Source organism: Papaver somniferum, unplaced genomic scaffold (assembly GCF_003573695.1).
Source record: "Papaver somniferum cultivar HN1 unplaced genomic scaffold, ASM357369v1 unplaced-scaffold_125, whole genome shotgun sequence".
Taxonomy (NCBI): domain Eukaryota; kingdom Viridiplantae; phylum Streptophyta; class Magnoliopsida; order Ranunculales; family Papaveraceae; genus Papaver; species Papaver somniferum.
In genome coordinates, this window is record NW_020621603.1 from 9168042 (window position 1) to 9191323 (window position 23282).

Consider the following 23282-nt stretch of genomic DNA (forward strand, 5'->3'; position numbering starts at 1 on the left):
TGCGCACAGGTCATACGAGCAAAATAATCCTCTTATTTCTTTAGAAGAGTCTCTCAAGAGTTTTAATGAGTCAACACATAAGTTATTTATGGAAGGGACTTATAATATTTCGCTTCCATAAGAGTTCGTAGAGCAAACAACTAAGATGTCTCTAGAGGATTCCCTCAAGCAATTTACTGAAAGTACAAATAGGATTATGGAAAGATTTGCTCAAGATAGTCTTAAATTCCAATATAGTGTTCCCAATACCACCCTTGTAAATAATGAAAGTTTTTATTCACATAATCAATATGACGAGGTTAGAATTGATAACACTACTTGTTTTGATGAGGTTCGACCTTTTTCATGTTATTATAATGAGGACTGTGATGAGGATATAATTGATGAAGAATCTGAAATATATAGGCATAGTGATGAGGAATCTGTTACTCCCAATGAGCTCTTTAATGATAATATTATTTCTAGTTCAAATCCAAATAATTTTAATAATTATTCACCTATTCAGAAGGACGAGGATTTGACTAGAGATACCCCCGTTTTAGACGATGTAGTATTTCCTTTTGATTACGATGCTAATAATGGTTTAGAGGAACGAGTTTCTTTTGAGAATATTGTTTTAGAGTATAGCGATTTAGAAACATTAGTCTTAGACAAAGAAAATGAACTCGTAGAGATGAGTGAGGATGAACCAGACTTAGAAAAATCAATTGACCATTTTCAGGAATCTAATGACCTTGAAATTAGGGAAGTTGTGACTAGTCTTTCTAGAGACACTGAAAACTCTAAGTTTGGGGGTGATTATCATTATCCATGTGCTTTAACTCTTAGAAAGGTCCCTCACTTGGGACTTGATATTTGTGCCTCAACCATTATGCCAGATTACCGTCATACTAGTTCTCCCGAACCTAATAACGTCCAGGAAGAAGTTCAGTTGTTAGAAACCCATCATCTGGTTGATGTGGTTACCCAGGCTATGATACCAAGATTGACTTTGTTTTCCCACCAAAAATTTTTCAACCAATTGTGGGAACGTATAAGTTTCAGATGTGTCTATTATTAAGTTTTGAGACTAAACCTAATTACTTTAGGATATTAGGGTCGACACATTTTCTTAAGAATGACAATTATTATGGTCAACTTTGTAAGTCAAATCTGATTGACTTAGAGGATCCCCAATTACTCAAGTTGTTGTTATGTGCTTCTAAGTTCTTAGTTCAGTTTTTCCAGACTCTAATACCTGAATCGGATCTTAGCTATGAGGAAATGCAATCCATGAAAATATTTTATCTAGACCCTTTTATAGAGCCTGAACCTGAACTAGATATAGTTGTCTTAAACAAGGGTATGTTTGGTATCTTCTTGGTCTGTTGCAGTTTCCTCTTCTTGTGGTTAGCACTTTTTGATCCAGAAGACCCACAGTTATTCCGTCTACTTCTATATGATTTTATGAGGTAACTAATTCCTTCCGATGTCCGGCTGAAGACTTTAAACTTAGCACTTCTTGGGAGGTAACCCAATCTCATGCAACACGGTAATATCTTTCCTTTAACTCTTTTGCTTCAAATGGTAACAGTTTCTCCTTGTTCATATACTTTTAATTTTATCTTAAGAACATTGAGGACAATGTTAGATTTAAGTTTGGGGGTATGGGAGAAACTTTTTAGTTGCAATAAATAAACTCCAGAGCCTAGAAATGTATGCCTATTAAGGATTGCACTAACCAATCTAAGTGGATGGGAACATTTTGGTTGTAGGAGTTGAGGAACCAATCTGATTAGATGGAAACATCTAGAAGAGTCTATTCATAAAAGCAAAGAGCTCATGTGTTAGAAAAGAAAACATGGTAGTTTCACCATATCCTCGTGATGGAAACATCGAAAGCATCCTGATCACTTCTTTTTTTGTTTTTACCATTACTGGGGTGAAATAGAGTGACTGAGATACAAAAAAAAAAAAAAAAATCAGACCAGACCAGACCACCAGACCAACCAGAATAAATACAATAAAGTCGACCACTGGTACCCTTGTATTTGCCCGTGAGTTGACCTAGAGTTAGGATTATCGACCACTGGTTCCCTTGTATTTTCCAGTGTGTTGATATTAGTCCAGACCAGTATCTCAGTCCATTAGGATAGGTACACCTTAGTCAACATCATCTACGTTTTTCTCTACATCCATCTTCTTAATCTATCCATGTGATTGGTTGACTCTAGTTTATGATGTCCAGAAACTATCTGAGTAGAGCTCTGTCACTTTATATGAATTTTAGTATGCTTGAATGCAAAATCGTGTACATTAATTGGAATTTCGCATCAGGGTACTTCGTCCTGTAGTCAATAAGTATGCCAACCAAGGAGATTCTTTAGTGCCTTACAAGGTTCTGCGTAGATAGCTAGGGTCTGGAGTAAAGGTTTTGTGGGTACACCTCTGGTAAACCCCCCAGAGACAACACTCCGCCGCTAGGGCCACCTAGCGGTTTAACGGCTTGCTGCACATGCTAAGTGTAGAATTTATTTACTAGAATAAATTTGCTCGAGGACTAGCAAATAATAAGTTTGGGGGTATTTGATAGACACATTTTTGTGTCTAAATTGTCCTCAATTTTCTCTATGTTGGTACTCGATTTTGTATTTATTTTGGTGTTTTGTGTGTTTGTAGGTATTTTTGGAAAATAAACGTTTTTGGAAGAATCGGCTCCAAAAACTGCTAAAGGAACCCCCGGAGGACATTTGCTAAGCGGACCTCGGATTTGGCTAAGGGGAACCCGCGGTTATGTGCAGCCCAAATTTGTTCTCAGCACCCAAATTACTATCGGCACCCCAACAGAAGGATAAGAGGCACCCTTCATCTTCAATATTCAAAAAGAATATTTGCGGGAAATTTGGTTCCACCGGTAAAGGATTTATTATCTTTAAGATAAGAATATCTTGTTGCCTTATAAACAGAAACAATTTGAAGAAAAAGGAAGTTATCTTGTATTAAACAAGAGAGATATCCTTGGAAGATTTTATGTTGGATTTTATTCTGCGAATTAAAGAAGATATGAGTTTAGTAAAGAAATATGGAGAATAAAGAGAAGGAAAATTCCTGAAGATATTTTTAATTAAAAAGAAGAAGATTTTGGAATTATGGAAGAATATATTTGAGTAATGTGTATTTGTGTGTATAAATTGAGAGCTAGAGAGAACATTTGAGGGGGAGAGTTGGGGAGAGAAAATAAAATCATTGCGTTAATAATTTTCTCCCATTTTCATTATTTGTAAACACTTTGAGCAATGAAATTATATTTCGAGCGTGTTTCCAACCTAATGAGCTAAACCCAATATTGGGATGACGGAGGAAGCTGGATTTCATCAATGTGGTAATTTGATTAATTCTTTTATTTACTTTTTGCACTGATTTTAAATGATTTATGATTTCTATTAATCAATTGTCATCTTGTTAGATAGTGTATGCTTAGTCTTAGGTGCTTTAGATACACTATGCTTGTAATTTACAATTGATGTTTTACGAAATCTATCCTTGGAAAAATATTAGAGTTGATATTTCTTTTGTTTGAGCGATAAATGTCTAGGATAATTTTTGAACCACTTGAATATGAAAGCAGTGAAATCCTGAGTCCCAGTGAATTCTTCATCCCGTGACATATTTTGTATATAATTTCTTATTTTTAGTATTTTTATATTCAAGCCTAGAATCAATTTCAACAAGTCCGAGTGAACGACAACCTTATTTACCACTATTCAAAATTCCATCACCTGTGCCACTTGATAAGATAAGAAAGCACCAAGAGTTGATTGATAACACTGACAATGAAGATTATGCATCTCAGTTTGGGGAAAAATCCAAGCAACCTAAAAAGATTGTGAAAAAAAGAACTCGGGCGTCATCGAGCACTCAAGTTGATGAAACCTATGATAATGTTGTTCCAACTCGTCGCAAAGTCAAAGGAAAGAAATAGTAAACTCTCGATGTTGTAAACTCTCGATGTTTTTCTTTCACTTTATGGATAACTTTTTTTATGTCGGATTGTGTCGTTTTCAAACAATGTGTCGGATTATGTCGTTTTCAAACAATGTGTCGGATTTTTAGTTGTTACGTTATGTTTATGGATTGTGAATGGTTCCTTGTATGGATTATGAATGATTATGTTGCTATGTTTATGCATTTAACGATGACTCGCAAGAGAATCACATGAAGAGACATGAAACTGTTGAATTTTGGAACACAATCAGAAGCTAAGTTTATATATTAACCTACCGATTCTGGGGATTTTGCATTTTTTGGTCAAAATCGGAAGCTTTATATATTATTAACCTACCGATTCTGGGGATTTTTCAAAATATTTTGTCAGAATCGGATTTTTTAATATACTTTGCCTTCCGATTTTTCAGTGTAAAAAAAATTTGTTTCCTGGAACCAAACAACACCATAATCGGGAGGTATATGTGCACCTTGACTTCCGAATAGTAATAATCGGTAGGTTTAGTTTTTGTTACCCTATCGATTATTATATGTAAAAAAACTTTGTTTCCTGGAACCAAACAACACCACAATCGGAATGTAAATATGCACCTTGACTTCCGAATAACATAATCGGTAGGTTTAGTTTTTATTACCCTCTCGATTTTTCAAACAACACCATAATCAGAAAGAAAGTTGACTCATAACATAACTGAATATTACAATCGGTAGGTTGTTTAACAAAATAATCCACCGATTTATCATAATCGGCTAGTTTTTATATTAATAATACTCTGATTACATCCATTACATAAAGTTCAAACGACCTTAACCTTACAATTTCGTCAAAAGCACCTAAATCCATACTCCTAATTGACCATAAAAGTATTAAAACATATCATAACTTCCAGTGACCATAGAAATTGTCCCTCTTGATTTTGTAGCATCCTTCATGTTCAAATCGTTTCCCGTAGAGGTCCACATACCGGAGATCCGCAAAAATTCTCTGAAATTACGAATGAGTAACAAGTTAGTACTAACTTTTGTTATTGTGAGTTGGAGTTACAGAGATACTTACTCGTTTCTCATACGTCCACCAAGGAAAAGCGTTCCTAACAAACCGTTCCTCATCTTCAAGTTTGTCAATATCCTTATCTAGCGCATTCTTTCTCATCTTAATGTCATTGGATGATCTTCGAATTCGATTACCATCAAAGGCCTCAAATACCATTAAGATACGGTTCCATATCTGCTCTTCGGATTCCGATTTTTGGAGCTTGTGAACACGATCATGAGCACTTACCACAACCCACGCTCTATAAATAGCACAATCTTCTTCTTCGGTAAAAGCAATATCCATGTTTTTTGTTATGAAAAATAAAACTGAAGAGAGGAAAGAGTTTGGTGCAATTGGGATGATAGATATGAGTTTCTTTATATAGGTTTAGGGTCCAACGGCTCTTTTTGTTTTTCCCAAAAACTCCAACGGCTAATTTGACGAAAGTTGAATGCGGAGAAACCAATAATCGGTAGGTATTGTATTTAGCATATCTACCGATTATGGTAGCTTTCAAAATTTGAATTTGGGGCAACTTATAATCGGTAGGTTGTGTAATATATTTAACTCCCGATTAACGTTGCACCCAAAACACGAACCAAGTGGTTATGGCTGGCTATGTACACTCAAAACCTATGGAATATGGCAAGGGTTCGATCTATGGCTCCTTATAATCGATAGGTTGTTAAGTTGTATTCCCTTACAATTATACCAGGTTTCAAAATTCAATACATGAAGGATTTTAGAAAAAAACTCATTTTGGGGCAACTTATAATCGGTAGGTTGTGTAATATATTTAACTCCCGATTAACGATGCATCCAAAACACGAACCAAGTGGTTATGGATGGTTGTGTGCACTCAAAACCTATGGAATATGGCAAGGGTTCGATCTGTGGCTCCTTATAATCGGTAGGTTGTTAAGTTGTATTCGCTTCCGATTATAGCAGGTTTCAAAATTCAATACATGAAGGATTTTAGAAAAAAACTCATTTTGGGGCAAGTTATAATCGGTAGGTTGTATAATATATTTAACTCCCGATTAACGCTGCATCCAAAATACGAACCAAGTGGTTATGGTTGGCTGTGTAAACTCAAAACCTATGGAATATGGCAAGGGTTCGATCTGTGGCTCCTTAGAATCGGTAGGTTGTTAAGTTGTATTCCCTTACGATTATACCAGGTTTCAAAATTCAATACATGAAGGATTTTAGAAAAAAACTCATTTTGGGGCAACTTATAATCGGTAGTCATATATGTTGGATAACCTACCGATTACAAAAGGGATTATTAGCGAAGTATCTACACTATAATCGGTAGGTACAGTTTCAATTTAACCAACCGATTCACCTCTAACCTACCGATTATGGTGTAAGCTCCCGATTATATAAGGGCATATTGGCCATTTCAAAAAATCAGAGATAAGGAGTAGTTTAGAATTACGTTTGCGTGACCTTTTTTGTCTTTTAGTGTCGCCCCTAATTCCTTTTTTATAGGTCTAAATTTATTTATCTTTGATAATTTAACTATTTTTCATTTCAAGAATTATCCAACTTAACTATCTTTTTCATTTTTACTCTGCTTGCAAAACTTAAAAAAGTTAAAAAGTAGGTTCAACCGTTCAAGAGCTGGTGGGGTGCGTAAAAGTCATAGTACCCACTACCCAGTACTGTGCATTCCAGCACGCAAATTTACCACACGTACTTCCTAAATAACCGTACGTTACGTGTGATAGTGCGATGGCATTTTCAAAACTGTTGCCCGGAATATTTATGAAACCTGGCCGAAATCTAAAACATTTCCCCAACAACCCCACCTCTGTTCTACAAGAAAAAGTTTTTTCACCTAAAAAAAAAATCAGCGGACAATCAATCAATCGAAGTTTCATGATGTATCTTCCAGAAGAGATTATTACTATGGAGATCTTGACCCGTCTGCCAGTAAAACCACTCTTTAGATTCAGGGTTGTGAAAAAATCGTGGTATGATCTCAAGAACGATAGTGATTTCATTAAGAGACACCCAGAGCACTCTATTGAAAAGAACGAATATCAAACACTTTATACGAGTAACGCAGGAGAGGTCTGCGCTATAGATCAGTCCTTGTTGGTATCCAGTGGAGTTGTCAGGATTCAAAAGTTTGATGTCCCATATGGGAGATTCCATTATGTCCCTGGCAGATTCAAACCCATTCGACCCCTTCGACTCATTCGAATACATTGTTCATGCAATGGTTTGCTTTTTGTGGATATGAGTGATGGTAGTCGTGATGGTTGGGCGACTGGATTATGGAATCCAGCTACCAGAGAATTCATAATATTATCAATGGCAACCACACCAACTGGATGTAATAGAACCAGTGGTTTGAGTTTCGCTAACAGGTGTGGTTTTGGATACGATAGCAAGATTGATGATTACAAGGTGGTTAGACTTGCGGTTCCTTCTAACACTGATGATACTATGGCTTCCCAAGTGGATGTTTATATACTAGGTTCTGATTCATGGAGAAAGATAGAAGACACGCCTTACAAAATCACAGATAGCTCAGCGGGCGTTTTCGTGAATGGAGCTTTGCACTGGTTAGCCAACCCCTATCCAGGTAAATCAAAATCAAACAGTAAGTTCTCATATGTTTTGATTTCTTTTAACATGTCAGAAGAAATTTTCAGTGAAATACCGTACTTAATATCTTTTGAAGAGTTTGAACATAACCGTATTGATACATTGGAAGGGTCATTATGCATGCATTGTAATTCTAGTGTTGGTTTTGAGGTATGAGTGATGAGTGAGTATGGAGTTGGTGACTCTTGAACCAAACTCTACACCATTTCCCAGCAACTATAAGTGGATAATACACCGAAAATAATTAATATTGTTCCATCCTTTCTGCACTTAAGGCACATACAACCGTTAAGGAATGGGGAATTCTTATTAGAGATTCGGTTAAGTGACTTCTCTGCAGGTTTAGTTTTTTACGATCCAAAACATGAAACAGCTAGATTCCATAAGATTAAATGGCCAGAATGTTCAAGAGCACCTTGTTTTGCTCGTCGTGAATCATCGTGCTACACAGAGACTTATCTTGAGAGTTTAGTTTCACTTTGCTCGGGTAATTATGTCGGAAATGAGCAAGAAGACACATTTGAGAGTTTAGTTTCACTTCACTCGGGTATTTATCTCGGAAGTGATCAAGAAGACTCAGATTCAGATCCAAATGAATCAGATGATGAATGGGAGACGGTCTCAGGTTCAGATCCAGATGAATCAGATGATGAATGGGAGACGGACTCAGATTCAGAAACATCTTTTGGTTCACTTCAGATGGTACGCAAGGAATAAGAGTCCCCAGAAGTAGAAGATAAAAGTTTGTCACATCATCGAACTCAAAACTCGCATCTATTTATATTAATCACCTAGTTTTTCTTTATGAAATCTGATAGCTCCATCAGCATAGTATGTTTTTTTTTTTCAGTATCTTTTCTTTTTATTTTCAACAGTTTGTTCCTATTGATTATAAGTTGTGTGATTTCGGTTTGTGTAATATCAAATGTCGATTCTTTACTTATTACTTGTAGCTACTGTTCCCTTGTCGTTGCACTGCGGCTTGGTTAGTTTGGAGCTCATGTACACAACTTGCGTTTCCCAGTGGCGGAACTAGACTTTGATTATGGGGAGGACTTGACTCTTTTCTTGGACTGGCTTAAGGGTAAAATTTACAAACATATAATGGCCCAACTCAAAAAGGGCTATGAAAAAAATGTCATTTTGCAATCTTGGGGCTGGCTTGAGCAAGCCCTAGTCCAAGGGTAGTTCCGCCCCTGGCGTTTCCTATGCCTAAGAAACTTACTGATATGCTTGGCACTACACAGATGAAGTTCTAAATGTCAGAATGGTAGAGGTCTTAATCTAAGAAGCTGGAATGCTATCAATCAGCCTGAATATAAAGAAAACTAAAATTATGAACGAAGCCCTTCTGGCAAAGCTTGACACCTTATGGCTATCTAGGATTTTAAAGTACAAATATTTCCTAATAGTAATCCTCTCCATTGATTTGTACTAACTCTAGTCAGGGTTCCTGGGTATATAGAGGAATGTGTTAGGGACTTGAAACTGTCAGAAAGAATCGTTGCTGGGAAGTGGGGAGTGGCAATGAAAAACACGGATTGCGAGGTCAGTTAACTTCATAACCCAGCAAGTGCTCTTCATGCATCACCAGCTCCAAGGGAACAGAAGGACCACAAGAAAAACACGCAGTTTATTTTCTCGTCAGAAGTATCTGCTGTACTAGAATCTACTGTGGAAAACAGAACTTCCTCTTAAAATCCTTCATTTCTTATAGAAATGTGTCATTGAATGTCGTCCTGTTAAAAGTAGTCTTGCTAGACATGTCCCCAACACTAATGATATATGTCCTCTCCCTAAGGCTGCTCCTGGAACTTTGAACCACCTGTTCATTCATTGTGTCAGGTCATGAAAAGAATTTGGTTTGCTCTAGACTCAAACATGCCTACTACCATAACTAACATGTCCCTTCATGAGCCGATTTGTTTTGCAGTTTTCTCTCTTTGGCGCATCTGGAAAGCCACAATATCCTGCCAAATTTACTAATCTAATTAATTGGCTTGGCTTTGAGCAGACGAGCCTAATCACTTTAGTTATACAATATTTGATTTTCACAGGAAGCTACTAGCTGAAGTCTGTAGTTAGTGAAGACTGGAGACCCTTAGAGCGTCCACAGTGGACGATCAACCCTATAACTATGGTCCAGAGACGAGACACAGCGGGACGGAGTAAAGACTAAAAGCCGGACCAAAACCAAATTCCATACTATATTTGGTCTGGGACCAAGACCAAAACTATATATAGTCGAGCGAACGTATAATGTTCGTTTGTCACCGGGCGGGTATATAATGTGATCCTGTTGATGAGGCGTGCATATAATGTGATCTTGGTGATGGGGCGGGCATATAACGTGATCCTCATTAGGCGTACATATAAAGTTCGCCTGATGGCTGATGGGGCGTGCATATAATGTGATCCTGGTGATGGGGCGGGCATATAATGTGATCCTGGTGATGGGGCGGGCATATAATGTGATCCCGGTATATATTTCTTCCTAGTGACCAAATTTACTCTTCCACCCTAGTGTAACACCACAGACTAAACTTAAATTTGATCGTTTTTTTTGGTCTTTGGTTATGATCGCACCACTGCAGTTGCTCTTAAGGACCACACACAAGATTTTGGCCAATTCATAAAGTGTTTTTGCAGGAACAAGTGAATTTGGTAAATCTCATTTAAGCAATTGTGATTGAAAAAAAAATTAAAAAAAAATGGGAATCTTAGCACCTGGTTGATATTAGCAAAACAAACTTGCCCCTCCAGAGATTTTACTCTGAGGCCTAAAATCCAGTTCTATATATCATTGGATAAATAAATGGAAGTATGGAACAGAAGACAAGAATTAGTAAATCCTTAAAAAATTAAAATGTGAACCTTTGAGATGGAAATCACGTCTTAAAATGGATGGTGGCGTTGAGTTTCTCGACCCTTTGCCTTAGGATAATATAATCATATTCCAGAGGAAATTATTCTCCATCCTTGCGAATTTATGTTTCATCCACTCGTAATATTGTTAAAAATTTGATTGATGGTTTCACCATCAAGGTCAACTACTCCATAATAAACTAAAATCAGAAAAATAATGTTAAAATTGGAGATCAAGGGCCGCGAGATCTTTATTTTCTACCAGGACCATCTTCACCAAATTTAGCTCTCAAATCATCGCTGTATGGTCACGCACTCACGCTTTAAAATAGAATAAAGGGACCCCAAAAACTGAGTTCAGAAAGCCCAAGTTTTTGGGTGGTTGTGTCCAGTTCTGCTGGTAGCTTTGCATGCTCCAGACTGAAGCTGCAGTGAATTCCTGCACAAACTTCTCCTATACCATTCATTTGTGTTCTAAGGTTCCACATCTTCAGGAAAGACGGCTTTTCCGCAGCACACAAACTGCATCTCCTCCTTCCATGTCTGCAAAATTTGAACTCATTTATGAGATGGAAAAAAGAAAAAAGAAAAAGAACTAGAACAGCAACACTATCATGAGGGGGATTGTCTGATTCTGATATAAATTGGATGACAAACAAAGTGTGTTCACTCTGTAATTTACAGGCAGACTTAACGCGCAAGACTAACTAGCACCATTTGCAACTCACGGAGTGGAACATGACAATTGATTCCAATTTGTCATTCAGATGCGTGGTACGTTGTTTACTGCACAATAATGAAGAAGTAACAAGAGATAGAAATTATACCTCATGTCGAAAGGAGACCCTCATATGCGGTACATTTGTTTTGTGTATATCATTTCCATCTGGGCCTCGTTTGAAATATTCGTCCCCAAGCCAGTGTAACTGCAAATCAGAAAAAAATAAAATAATAATATTATTAATACCAGAAAAATCAAATGCCAAACACTTGATCCTCGTCTAGTTTGGTACCTTGGCAGAATGGGAAAATCCAGATTGATAGACTGAGTTTCTTGCTATCTCGCATATATCACAAGCGGTGAGCTTCCAAACCTGAAAAAAGAAACCAGTGGGGTTTTAGCAAGTAACATTTACAAATCTGATGTAGATTATGAACATGGTCGAATGACAAAATGTCAATAATCAACAATTATCATACTTGAGCTGCAACACTATATTCCTCTACAAGTGCTTCTTTAGTCAAATGAATTTGAAGAGGATCATCACTTGAGAGTGAAACATTAAGGCCACGTTGAAAGAACATCGGGAATGGGTTTTTGCGATAATCCAGAAATAAAGAATTGTTACTCAATGGTGACATCGCCAAACCAATCTGAAATAATGAGAGCAAAACCACTTAAATAACGAAAAACTGAAGAAAAAACAACATAGCAGTTAAGCTGCAAGTCAAAGTTTGATCTGAGTAACCAAATTGAGGGCAAAGCGGTAAACCTGAGCGAGGTAATATAAATATTGCAAGACGGGAGACTTCCTAAGGTTATTCCCGTGTGCAATATTGTGGCATAGAAGGAATGCAGCAGCCAAGTGATCAGTATCTCCAGCCTAATTAAAGAGATTAAGAACAAGCTGAAGCATTAATAAGGAGTATGTGCGACATGGAAATTAAAAAGCTCAGTAGAAGAGAAACCTCTCCACAGTGAGGCCGGAGTTTAATTGTCGGCATTCCTTTTGATTCCCGAAGCTGCAACACAGAAAGCACAACATATTTGCTGGTTATAGCTACCTACTAACTTCTTCTTTCTTAATTTTGCTTAATTTCTCTACATTTTGTATGTCAACTAGTAAACCGAAAAGAGATGCAAACCTTGTTGAGGGTATACAAATTCGCATAGCAATAATATGTGTAATAAGCGTAAGCAGGATTAAATTCATTTGTCCATTCAGCGGGAGTGGGCATGTGCTTAGTAGGACGCCTCTCAGGTTTACTTTCATCATCTACAAGATCAAAGCCTACTACCTGCAATGAGAAATTAAGACTGCAATGAATACACATCTTATATCTAGCACTATCAAGTTGGTACAGCCATACAGGTAAATAGTAGTTATTGTGTGCTTCTTCTGGATAAAATACACAATGTGGTGTTCTGAAATATCCACAAGTACAAACTTGAAGTACAAAAGTATGCACAAGATGCACCAAACCAATAGATAAACAATATTAAGTCATATAATGATACTCTTATTCAATTTTATCATAACATCTTGCTTTATCTTTGCTCATTCAATTTCTTACATGTATGACTTTAAAATGTTATAATCATCATATCACAGTCTCTTTCTCGTTTTACACGTCAACAATATGCAAACCTGACTGCCGCTCCAATTCATGCTTGTGTCATATTAGCTTAAAACTGATAGTTCTATACTACATGTAAATATGAAGAAAGACATGGAAAGCCAATTTTTTCCAACAGATATAAAGCTCTTGAAAACTCTAATGTGTTTAAAAAACCAGAATTAAGCAGACAAACAACCTGCTTTAGGAATACATGTAGCTGAGGATGAGAATTTGGATCAACAGTGACTTCAAAAAGTGGAAGAAACACATTATCTAAAATATTTTGGAAGGATGTAGCAGTTCCCATTTTCCGGTAAATATTGTATAATCGCGGCAGCTGAAATTTGAAACACCAAAAGAATGTAAGCTTCACTAATACAATGATCCATTACGCAATAATAAAGAAATGAGTAATTAACTAGAGAAGAACAGAAAGACGGTGATCCATCATTTTAGTATTAATTCATAACATTATAGATAGCATGTGAGAACTCTGCATAAACTCACCAACAGCTACATGACAACAATGCCAATCAGCACAGCAGAGAAAACACATTAAACCTTAGACTCTAACAGTATGTTTTTCTCAAAACAATGCTCGAGCACATACACTGAAGTATTTGAAAACAGAACAGCAATCCGTTACTGTGAAATACTCAAGTCTCAGAAGAAAAACTAAAATAAAACGCCCAGCAAAAAGGAAACTGATGAACTACAAACCTGAATTAACCAGACTGCATTTTCACTGTGAAGCTCATTATTAATGAACCAACTGGCCAACTGGTCCCACTCGCTTTGTTTCCTTCCGTAGATGGACACACGGTACTCTGCCATCTGAGGATGGTGAAGGGGATAGAATTAGATAATACATTCCAACTTAATTGCAATTTCAATTAAAATGACAGAACTAATGCTATAAACAGAAATCAGATTAAGAAAACTTTGTAACATGATAAGATCTTTAGGTAGTTCCTTCGCAGGAGTTTGAAATCTATCCCCGTTACAAGTGTATCAATTTCAATCATTTATAGGACATATTGTAGTTGATGGATACTCAACAGTCTCAACCAGAAGAATAATCGATTTAGTAGATCTTACGAGCAGAATAATGTTTCCCTCCACAAGCTTGCTTAGGGTCGAACAAGACACAGTAAAGACCTCATTCAAACAGGTTTAGTGAAGAGTTAGTTGCACAAATAGCCTAATACATGTCTATCAGTCCATGAGCAGAAACGGAGATAACAAATAAAATATAGAAGAGGTTATGTACTCAGTAAAGGAGACATTGTATTTCCTTAACTTCCAGACATCTTGGTACTCTAATAATTATCCAAAAGGAAGTCTAAGAGGTCTGCTAAAAAGTCATAAATTGGTATAAAGAGGTCTAATGTATTGGTGCACCAACCTGGTATTTGCTTGCTTCGAGATCATTCAAAACTTCCCTCGTCACTTCCGCCAAGAAACGCCCTGGAACCGTTGATTCACAACACAACCATATATTAAGATCAGATGGAAAGTAAAATCCAATATAAACTTGATTTCGCCATACGCCCAAACCAACAGAGATGTCCTATCTTGAAAATTCAAGGATATCAAATAAATGCAACACCTTTTGTAACAAAGGTCGTGTGTGTGCGTGTGTGTGTATATATATATATACACTGTTTTGCCTTTTGTCTCAAAGTAAAATACCAATTTTTAAGACTCTGAGATACCAATAAACTTTCGGATATTATCCAACAAATCAATTAGTGCCAAGATACTACAAGGGTATGGCATGAAGTACTTCAAAATTATCAGTGTAAAAGCCTAATTGTCTTCTTTCCGTTTCAGTTTGAAAACCTATTTTGTTACTAAAATTCAAAATCCGTTTCTTCCAAACCTTGGATAAGATTATCTTGTTTTAAGAAGATTTCTCTGAGTCTGCTCTGTCCACAAGGATTATACTTGAGATTGAATTTGTCAAAACGATGGAACGTATTTTTATCGGCATGCACATCCAATAAATCAACATTAAGGTCATATCTGCACATGCCACTAAAGAGTATTAAAAGCGGAAACATTGGTATTAAATGAGCATTATAAACGAAAGGATTCAAAGTATACCCTGTCAAATCCAAACTTTCAAAGACTTCCCTAAGAGTTAGGTATTTTCCATCCCGAAAAATGACAACCTGCAATGGTAATTCAATGAAATGTAAATTCAATGTTTAAAATCAAAGAAGCTATTCAAAGACAGAAAAGTTACCAGGGTGTCAGTCTTTAATACATTGATCAAAGGGGGGTTAAAGATACTGGCCGAACAATCTTTGCAAAATTAGAACATGGGGTACCTCATCAGGTTCTTTTCTCAGCTTTGACTTGATGAAGCGTAGAAGATGCTTCTGATTCATGCAAGCTGAATGATGTATATGTGTATCAACCTTTCTAACATTGTAAAAATCACGATGGGGTGCACTCTTTTGAGCCAAAAATTCCCGATCAGCATTAATCAACATGTGAAGACGGAACTTCTGCGGATCATGTAAATGAGTACTTTAAAACCAAATTCTTTGATTATAGAAGTACATATTCATCCAGAGTTCAAAAGGTTTACCTCCTCGAGAAGCCTCAATCTGTGATGGCATGCAGTGCGGACATTTCCAATGGATATAATTTTTAAAACATGATGCATATCGGTAAAAAATCTTGTTGCAGTTGCAACAGGATACAGCTCTTCCGTTGCTGAACAAACATTGACACATAATGAAACAATCTGTGGAGTGACCCGTTTCATAGCAGTCAAATACTTGAGAAATAAAGAATAAGACAAAAGAATTTGCATCTCTTACCATCTTTATTTGCATAAACATGGATAACACCATCCTCCATCCTATAATCATGCTGCTCCATAGTTTAAAAAAGTTAGAATACTCCTTTTGTAACACCAGAAATGAATTTTATTGACTAGTACACTGAAAACACCCTTTGTAAAATAAACTCACCTCGGATGGTTTAACAGGCTCAAAGTGAAATGGATCTTTGTTTGGCAATTCTGCAGTTGTTTCTCTCTTCCATGGAACAATATTTTCTCTATAAACATACTTCTCCCGTAATTCTAGACATTCATGAATCATTTTACAAACTTCTTCCTCCTCTCCTCTTGATGCCTCTAAATTTTGAATTAACATGCAACTAAGATTGCTTCAGGAAAAATACAACTTAGAGCGAGAGAACATATCCATACAAAAATAATACTGTTGTTACTACTATTATACACAAAGCTCAACAATCTTTTATTTGATAGACAATAGCTATTCAAAGCTAAAACTCCTCTTAGAATCAGAAACTGATGACTTAAATTCAGGTAAAGATTTTAGATGTTTTAGAGATGGAAGATCCAACTTAGACATATAACCAAAAAGTTTCAAACAAGATGGATGATACAAGTCATGTTATTTTTCTACTTCTACGTTTTGTATGGCGTCAAAAATACTATACAAGAATGCCAAACAATATCAATCATCAACTTTACATGGGTTCTTAGATACTGCTATATCTTGGATGAGAACGTAAGAGTATTCCATCGATTCCCTTCAATAAGACAACCTCACTTAGACTGACTTCAATATATGGATATGGCAGCAGTAATAACAACCTCACACAAAGATAACTAGAATATGAAAGCTTAAGGTGATATGCATCAATAAAATTTGGTTTAAGGTGTCTAGAAGACTAGAAAAGATTGCTGTACCTTTCAGAGGAATAACAACGCCAATACTATCGGCCTTCCCAACTTGCATTGGAGCTATAAGTAGGTTTTGGTTATCATTAAGATTTGTGTTACCAAGTGATCTGCTTACAGTTGCTCTATATTTGGCATCTTGAGCAGTAGCAACTTCAAATGGAACAGCAGTTGAATCTTGGACATTCGAACTTGCTCCCTGTTATAAGAAAAAGTAACGACACTTATTTCTATACTCTTTCTAAAATGTAGTCATTTAAATATCCAATATGCATGTGGTTAAAAATAAGAAATCAGAAAGAGTTAGAAGAGAAAAAAAGAGTGTAAACATTTTGCTTAAACAGGGTTTCTTTCTCTAATGAGAGCTTTTTGTTCCAAACACCAGCATATCAGAACCTTCTACGCTCAAGAGGAGCATAAGTTTTGTTTCAGGTCATGAAAGCTGGATGCTTCTCTTTAAGGAGATCATACATGGATTATCTTTAGTTTTGAGCAATTTATATCCACAGAATTTATACGATTCCTGTTAAGGATTGTGAAACACAAAATATAGCTCAACAAATTTTAATGCGGCTGAAAATGTGCATTCCTGAGATTGTCATGTCGAAAACCCCATATTGGCATATTGCAGTCTATAATGGAAGCATGATTCTGGTCCAAGTAACTAGCTCTAAACATAGATATATCATTGGGTGGAAGTAATATGTCAAGTGCACTTACATAGTCAACTGGAGCAGAATCCGCATTATCATAACTAAGATCCTGATCCTCTTCATTCGAAAGTAAAGTGTCCTCATCGTCAGACTCCTCTAGACTTTCAAATGCAGCACCACCTGCTGATTTTGGGGTTGATGGTATTCCGACAGATGCCAATCTCGATCTAGATCCAGAATGCTTAAGAGACTGATGGCTTCCTGCAAAAGTAAAACCACAATCAAACATTCGGTTCAAGCACAAGGAAAAATGCTAATGTAGAACCCACATAAGTAAGTGATATGCAACAACCTCTCTCTTTCTAACAGCACAAGTAGATAGCATAAATTAGTTAAATCGAGATCAAATGCGTGCAAATGAATTTGTAAGTCTCAAGATAAGAAATATGACAGATAGAAGATGAACTTTTTCCTAGCAGCCAAATGTATTTGTTGTACTACTTCACCTAAACAACAGCCAATAACCAAGCGATTGAATATAGTTAATCACTGACCCTGATTATTTCGAACTAATGGATTTCATCCAGTTCTCGTCATTAAATCAACTTCACAAATTTCCCAGAACTAGTACATTTTCTAATCAAGCTACACTTTACATCTAACTCGGTTCACAACAGTTTAACTTAACAAACTCCATTTTAGCTATTTACTATACCACTGAGCATTTTTTAGATTATTTTGCTTTCCGGTGTGTACTTCCTCAACTAGCTAAACAAAGTCTATGCCGATTTCCACAGATAAAATCAAACATAAAACTAAATCCTAGTGATTATATTTCATTCCATTAACATAAAACAAAATAGTGAAAACAAATTGAGAATCCATACCAACTCTCTGGACAGTTTGCAGTGGCGGCAATCCAAGAGGAATCGAATTCATATGACTAAAAGAAGAAGATGATTTTGAAAAGCGTATCGGATTGTTATCATTTTGATCATTCATCCAATGATTAGTCATCGCTACATTAGGTAAAGATGACGAACAACAACCCCCACCACCTGCCCTAGAATATCTCTGATTCCTTAATCTTTGATTTATTTCTGAATCTGAACCAATGTCTACTTCAATTTCTTCATCTTCTTCTTCATACTCTTCTTCCACTTCGTCCTCTTCTTCTTCTTCCTCTCTGTACACTGAAACTGGTCGTTTTTTAGGTTTAGATGATGGTGGTGGTAACTTTCTGATTTCAATGAGACGTTGAAGAATCTGATCAACGCTTCGTTTGTGAATGTAAAAAGCAGATACAGCCATTAATGAAGCTCCTACGAAAGCAGCCATGGCTAGTTGCAGTGATGGTGGAGTTGATTCCACCATTTTTACCTGAAAAAAAAACCTAATTCACCTAACTTATATTTTATTTTATTTTCTGGAGATTTCTCTCGTTTTGTTTTTGTTTCTCTCGATCTTGATTCGAGAGAAGATTCCAGGGAAGACAGAAAGTAGTGGAACTTTACACGTTTCAACTACTGAAGCTTCATTTTGTAACGGGCTATGAAATTTGGGCTCCGAGGCTGAATTAAGAGGTCAATTCAGACTGAGTCAGTGGTCACTCGGGCGTTTGTTGACTTTCTCGATTTTTTTTTTTTTTATGTTTTTTTTTAGCAAAGGGGATATTCATTGATTCCAGGCTCCAAATCCTAGTTAGTTCTCCGAATCATTCCCGAATGATTCGCGAATGTATCCGAACTGCCCGAATTCGAATGATATTTATGAACTAGAACTCCCATAGACAACTCTTGGACCAGAGTTATGTTGATTGGTTTTTGTTTGATTTCGTTTATACTTTATATTTAAATACAATTATTCAGTTAAAATTTTCTATTGGTAGTTGTTTAACCAGTGTTTTATGTGTTGATTTTTGTTTAAAAATCTATAAACTCGTTTATAATTCATTTATGCGATTAAATTGTTTACTACTTGTTAAATAATCACAATAAACTGTTTTTTTTCATCTTATAAATCATATACGAATAAAATTAGTCTCGTAATAAGGTCATAATACTTATCAATTCATCATATATGTAAGCCGAATTTTAAGTGTCGAACTCACATTTATAAAACGAATAGGCACGTACATAGTCCGTTCCGAATTACTGTCCGAACAACGAACCGTTGACCGGATTTTTGACCGAATCTGACCTATCTGAATCCGTATAATTCCCGTATGTATGTCGTCCCGAACTACTACATGTATCCCGAATTGCTAACTAGACTCCAAATAGCCCCACTACTCTTTCTTTTCATCTCCCATCTCTCTCTCCTCTTCTCCAAGAGAAAAAAAAACAACTTCATCTTCTTGCTCAGATCTAGTCCATTTTGGGCTAGATCTGAGCAAAGATCTTAGTTTTCTTGTGTTTTAATTTTAGAATAAAAGGATTTTTTCCTATTAGGCTTATTTTCTTCACCTTAATGGTGATTCTCTTTTATTTTAATGGTTACTTGATCTTGATCATATGTTTGTTCAAGTACATCGCCGGATTCAGATTACTCTTTATTCTCCGGTCAACAAATTTGCAGATTACTCCTATACCGTTGGAGCATCACTTCATCAGGAAGACGATTTATCAAATGGTCCATGAACATTATGAAGACCATCTTCTCTCCGATTCAATCGGTTCTTGCATTCTTGTATTATGTCAGTATTTGGAATTCCTTCTCTTTTCCTTGTCGGAATTTTCAATCATGTACCGTTACAAGCTTGTTGTTTCTTTTTACTTTTTGAATTTGATGTACTTGAAAACTATGTAATCTTGTTTTCCATTAATGAAAATTGATTACCAAAAAAAAAAGAGGCTCCAAATAGCTATCACAGACCTAATTAACTAATGACCATTATGCTGATAAATCTCTAGTGAACAACAACAGATTATACCCGGGATTGCCAACGGGGGCATCTGAAATTCACACGGAATTTTCATATGAAAGGCAGAACAGCATACTGAAAATCAGTCTCATATGATATCACTAACAAGGTCCAATTTTCATATGAACACAAAAATTTATATTTTCTATGCTAAAAAATGTGATATCCTAATTTCTTTTGAAAAAAATCTCAAATGAGAGAAGAGGTGAGACTCATTTTGCACAAACTTATTTCAATGATAGAAAAACTTCTCGACTGCATTCAGAAAAAATCGGAGTCGATGTAGATTGTTGTTTGAAAGTCTATGTTGTCAAATTGCTTCTTTCAAATACAATTGTAGCACTATTAGTTGTCTCTTGATTGATGAGGAAATGTCTTACGACAAAGAGTTGATCACAAATGAAGCAAAGGAGTTTTACTTAAATTTGTTTATGGAGGATCATGTGATAAGGCCTAGATTTGATGGTCTTGAATCATCAACCATCTCCATATAAGAGAAAATTGCTTAAGAGTTGCCTTTTTTGGAGGATGAAGTAAAGCAAGTAATAATGCATTTTGGTTCTAACAAAGCACCTGGACCGGATGGCTATACGATGGAGTTTTTCAAAATTTCATGGGAGGTGATTAAGTATGACTTGATACTGGTGATTAAAAAATTTGAGTCTAGAGGCACATTGAATTGGAGACTAAATTGTGCAAATTTAAAGCTTTTACCAAAATGCAATGGAGTGGTTTCATTACACAATTTCAGACCGATTAGTTTGATAGGTGGTGTGTATAAAATTGTCTCCAAGATGCTTGCAGAGAGGATGAAGAGGGTGATGCCCTCTGTTATACCAAATTTTCAAGGTTCTTTCGTCCATGAAAAGCAAATTCATGACGGAATTCTCATTGCAGCAGAATTAATAGACTCTAGAATTAAAGAAAACAAAGCGGGTATCATTTGCATGGTGGATTTCGAGAAGGCCTTCAACAACATTAATTAGAATTGTGCAGATTTGGTACTGGAAAGTTTTGGGTTTGAAAATGTTTGGAGAGAATGGATCAAATGGTGTATCTCGCGGGCAAGGTTTGCAGTTCTTATAAATGGATAAGCTTCTCAAATATTCAGAAGCCAAAAAGGAATAAGGCAGGGGGACCCAATATCTCCTTTCCTCTTCATTATGGTTGCGGAATTACTTTCTAAAATGATCCAAAAAGCAGTGTCGAATGGTCTTGTTTCTGGATTTAAAGTAAACTCTAACAGAACTGTAGTCAATCACCTTCAATTTGTGGATGATTTGATAATATTCTTAGACGACACGGAGGAGAAAATAACAAATTTGAATTGAATTTCCTTTTTGCTTTTCAATTGATTTCTGGTTTGGGGGTTAATTTCAGAAAAAGTGCGATAACTGGTGTTGGGAATAAACATAATGGTTTGAATTGTGTTATTTCTTTCGGTTGTCAGTTAGTTTCACCACCAATCAACTATCTTGGAATTTCGTTGGGAAATAAGGCAAAGAATAAGGCGGTGTGATATGTGATTATTCAAAAGTGTCAACAAAGATTGAGTACTTGAAAGCGAAAACATCTGTCAAAGGGGCAAAGACTGATTTTGATTAATATTGTGATGGATAGCCTCCCAATCTATTATATTTCATTGTTCAAAATGCCAATGTCAGTAGCAAAGGAAATCGAAAAGATAATGAGAAATTTTATGTGGGGGTCATCTTCAACATTTAAGAAGAGTAGTTGGGTTAAATGGTCTAACACAAATATTCCAATGGCTAATGGTGGAGTGGGGATAAAAAAAAATTGAAACTGGTAAATAAAACACTTTACTGCAAATGGATCTGGAAATATGGAGGAGAGAAAGACGCCTTGTGGAGAAAAATTATTCATGAAAAGTTTGGAGGTAATTTAAAAAAAAAAATCTTGAATCTTTATTCTAAGTCGGTTGGTCATAGTTTATGGGCAGAAATTTTAAAAGCTAGACAATATGTAAAGGAGAACACATACTCATTTTGCATAATGGTTCTTACATCAATTTTTGGACTGACAAATAGATTAATGACACCTTTCTAAAGGACAAATTCCATTTTCTTTTCAAACTCTCACATTTTCAAAAGGCTACTGTAAAGGAAATGTTGTCGGATCAAGGTTCTTGGAATTTCATATTTAAAAGAAACTTGAATGAGAAAAAAGTAGGTGAAGTTGCCATCTTGTTACAGTTGCTGGGAGGTTTTAATACTACAATCCATAATAGTACGGTGGAGGATGCGAGAAAATGGAATTTTGCGCAAGATTTTTCAGTTGCCAACTGCTATTCTTCAATGGAGATTGATGGTTTCATTGCTTTCCCCTGTAAATAGATATAAAACCTTAAAGTACTATTAAAGGTGTATTTTTTTATCTTGGTCACTTTGTCATAATGGAGCTCCAACACTAGATTAATTGTTGAGAGATGGAAAGGTTACTTTTAGTGTCTACACATCGTGTAACTCAGAGCAAAAACTCATAATCACTTATTTCTTCACTGTCCGGTAACTAGAGAGTTGTGGCATTTGGATAGTTTTGGGAGTGGGTTTTTTCTGAAAGCATGGAATGGTCGGTTAAGAAGAATAACAATGTGATCAAGAAGATTTGGGGTATACTTCCGTTCGCAATATGGTGGAGAACGCAACTGCAGGGTTTTTAGTAAGAAGAGAAGAACTCTTGAGCAGCTCATAATTTCTGTTAAATACAATTTATTCAATTGGTCGATAAATACTAAGATTTTTGAAAGTTATTTTTTGAGTATCTTAGTATGTAATTGGGAAGTTGTAACGGGTAGCGGCTAATTTCAAATTCTTATAACTGGGTTGACATTCATCATTTTGATGTATGTTAGCTTTTAATTTATTATTGCCTTTTTCTCTCAAAAAAACAAATTCTTGAAATTTTATATTAGAAAAAAAATAGAGGTAAATTTTCCAATTCTAAAATAATGAAAAAATAATTTTACACCATCTCTAAACGGTTTGCCAACAAAAATTGAGATGACAATTATTGCCTCCCTTAACATAGATATGAATAAACACATCATCGCAAATGTGCAATATCCTTAGGAAATATTATGCAAAGCAATTGTAAAGAAATAATATACCAACCCAGAAC

At 35.9% G+C, this 23282-nt stretch overlaps 2 protein-coding genes across 2 annotated transcripts; one reads left to right on the plus strand and one right to left on the minus strand.

Annotated features, from left to right (window-relative positions):
• The first annotated feature begins 6934 nt into the window (after nt 1-6934).
• Nucleotides 6935-8356, plus strand: LOC113331291 (F-box protein At3g17710-like). Its single transcript, XM_026578016.1, has 2 exons — nt 6935-7616; nt 7980-8356. The coding sequence occupies exons 1-2, from the start codon at nt 6935-6937 to the stop codon at nt 8354-8356; spliced, it is 1059 nt and encodes a 352-aa protein (XP_026433801.1).
• Nucleotides 8357-10387: 2031 nt separating this feature from the next.
• On the minus strand, nt 10388-18733 carry LOC113331411 (AMP deaminase-like). Its single transcript, XM_026578117.1, has 19 exons — nt 18109-18733; nt 17289-17482; nt 16578-16767; nt 15829-15995; nt 15676-15727; nt 15441-15568; nt 15178-15357; nt 14951-15018; nt 14727-14869; nt 14250-14311; nt 13565-13678; nt 13041-13181; nt 12371-12523; nt 12194-12247; nt 11998-12108; nt 11705-11878; nt 11518-11598; nt 11332-11430; nt 10388-11047 (listed from the first exon to the last, which is right to left on the minus strand). The coding sequence occupies exons 1-19, from the start codon at nt 18593-18595 to the stop codon at nt 10979-10981; spliced, it is 2667 nt and encodes an 888-aa protein (XP_026433902.1). The 5' UTR covers nt 18596-18733; the 3' UTR covers nt 10388-10978.
• Between the last annotated feature and the right edge of the window lie 4549 nt (nt 18734-23282).

Coding starts and splice junctions, on each gene's coding strand:
- LOC113331411 (XM_026578117.1), bottom strand. CDS start 18,595: ATGGTGGAATCAACTCCACCATCACTGCAACTAGCCATGGCTGCTTTC. Junction 15,728..15,828: donor AGCCTGTTAAACCATCCGAG/GTGAGTTTATTT, acceptor ACTATGGAGCAG/CATGATTATAGGATGGAGGA. Junction 15,569..15,675: donor TGTTTATGCAAATAAAGATG/GTAAGAGATGCA, acceptor ATGTTTGTTCAG/CAACGGAAGAGCTGTATCCT.
- LOC113331291 (XM_026578016.1), top strand. CDS start 6,935: ATGGAGATCTTGACCCGTCTGCCAGTAAAACCACTCTTTAGATTCAGG. Junction 7,617..7,979: donor GTTAGCCAACCCCTATCCAG/GTAAATCAAAAT, acceptor ACTTCTCTGCAG/GTTTAGTTTTTTACGATCCA.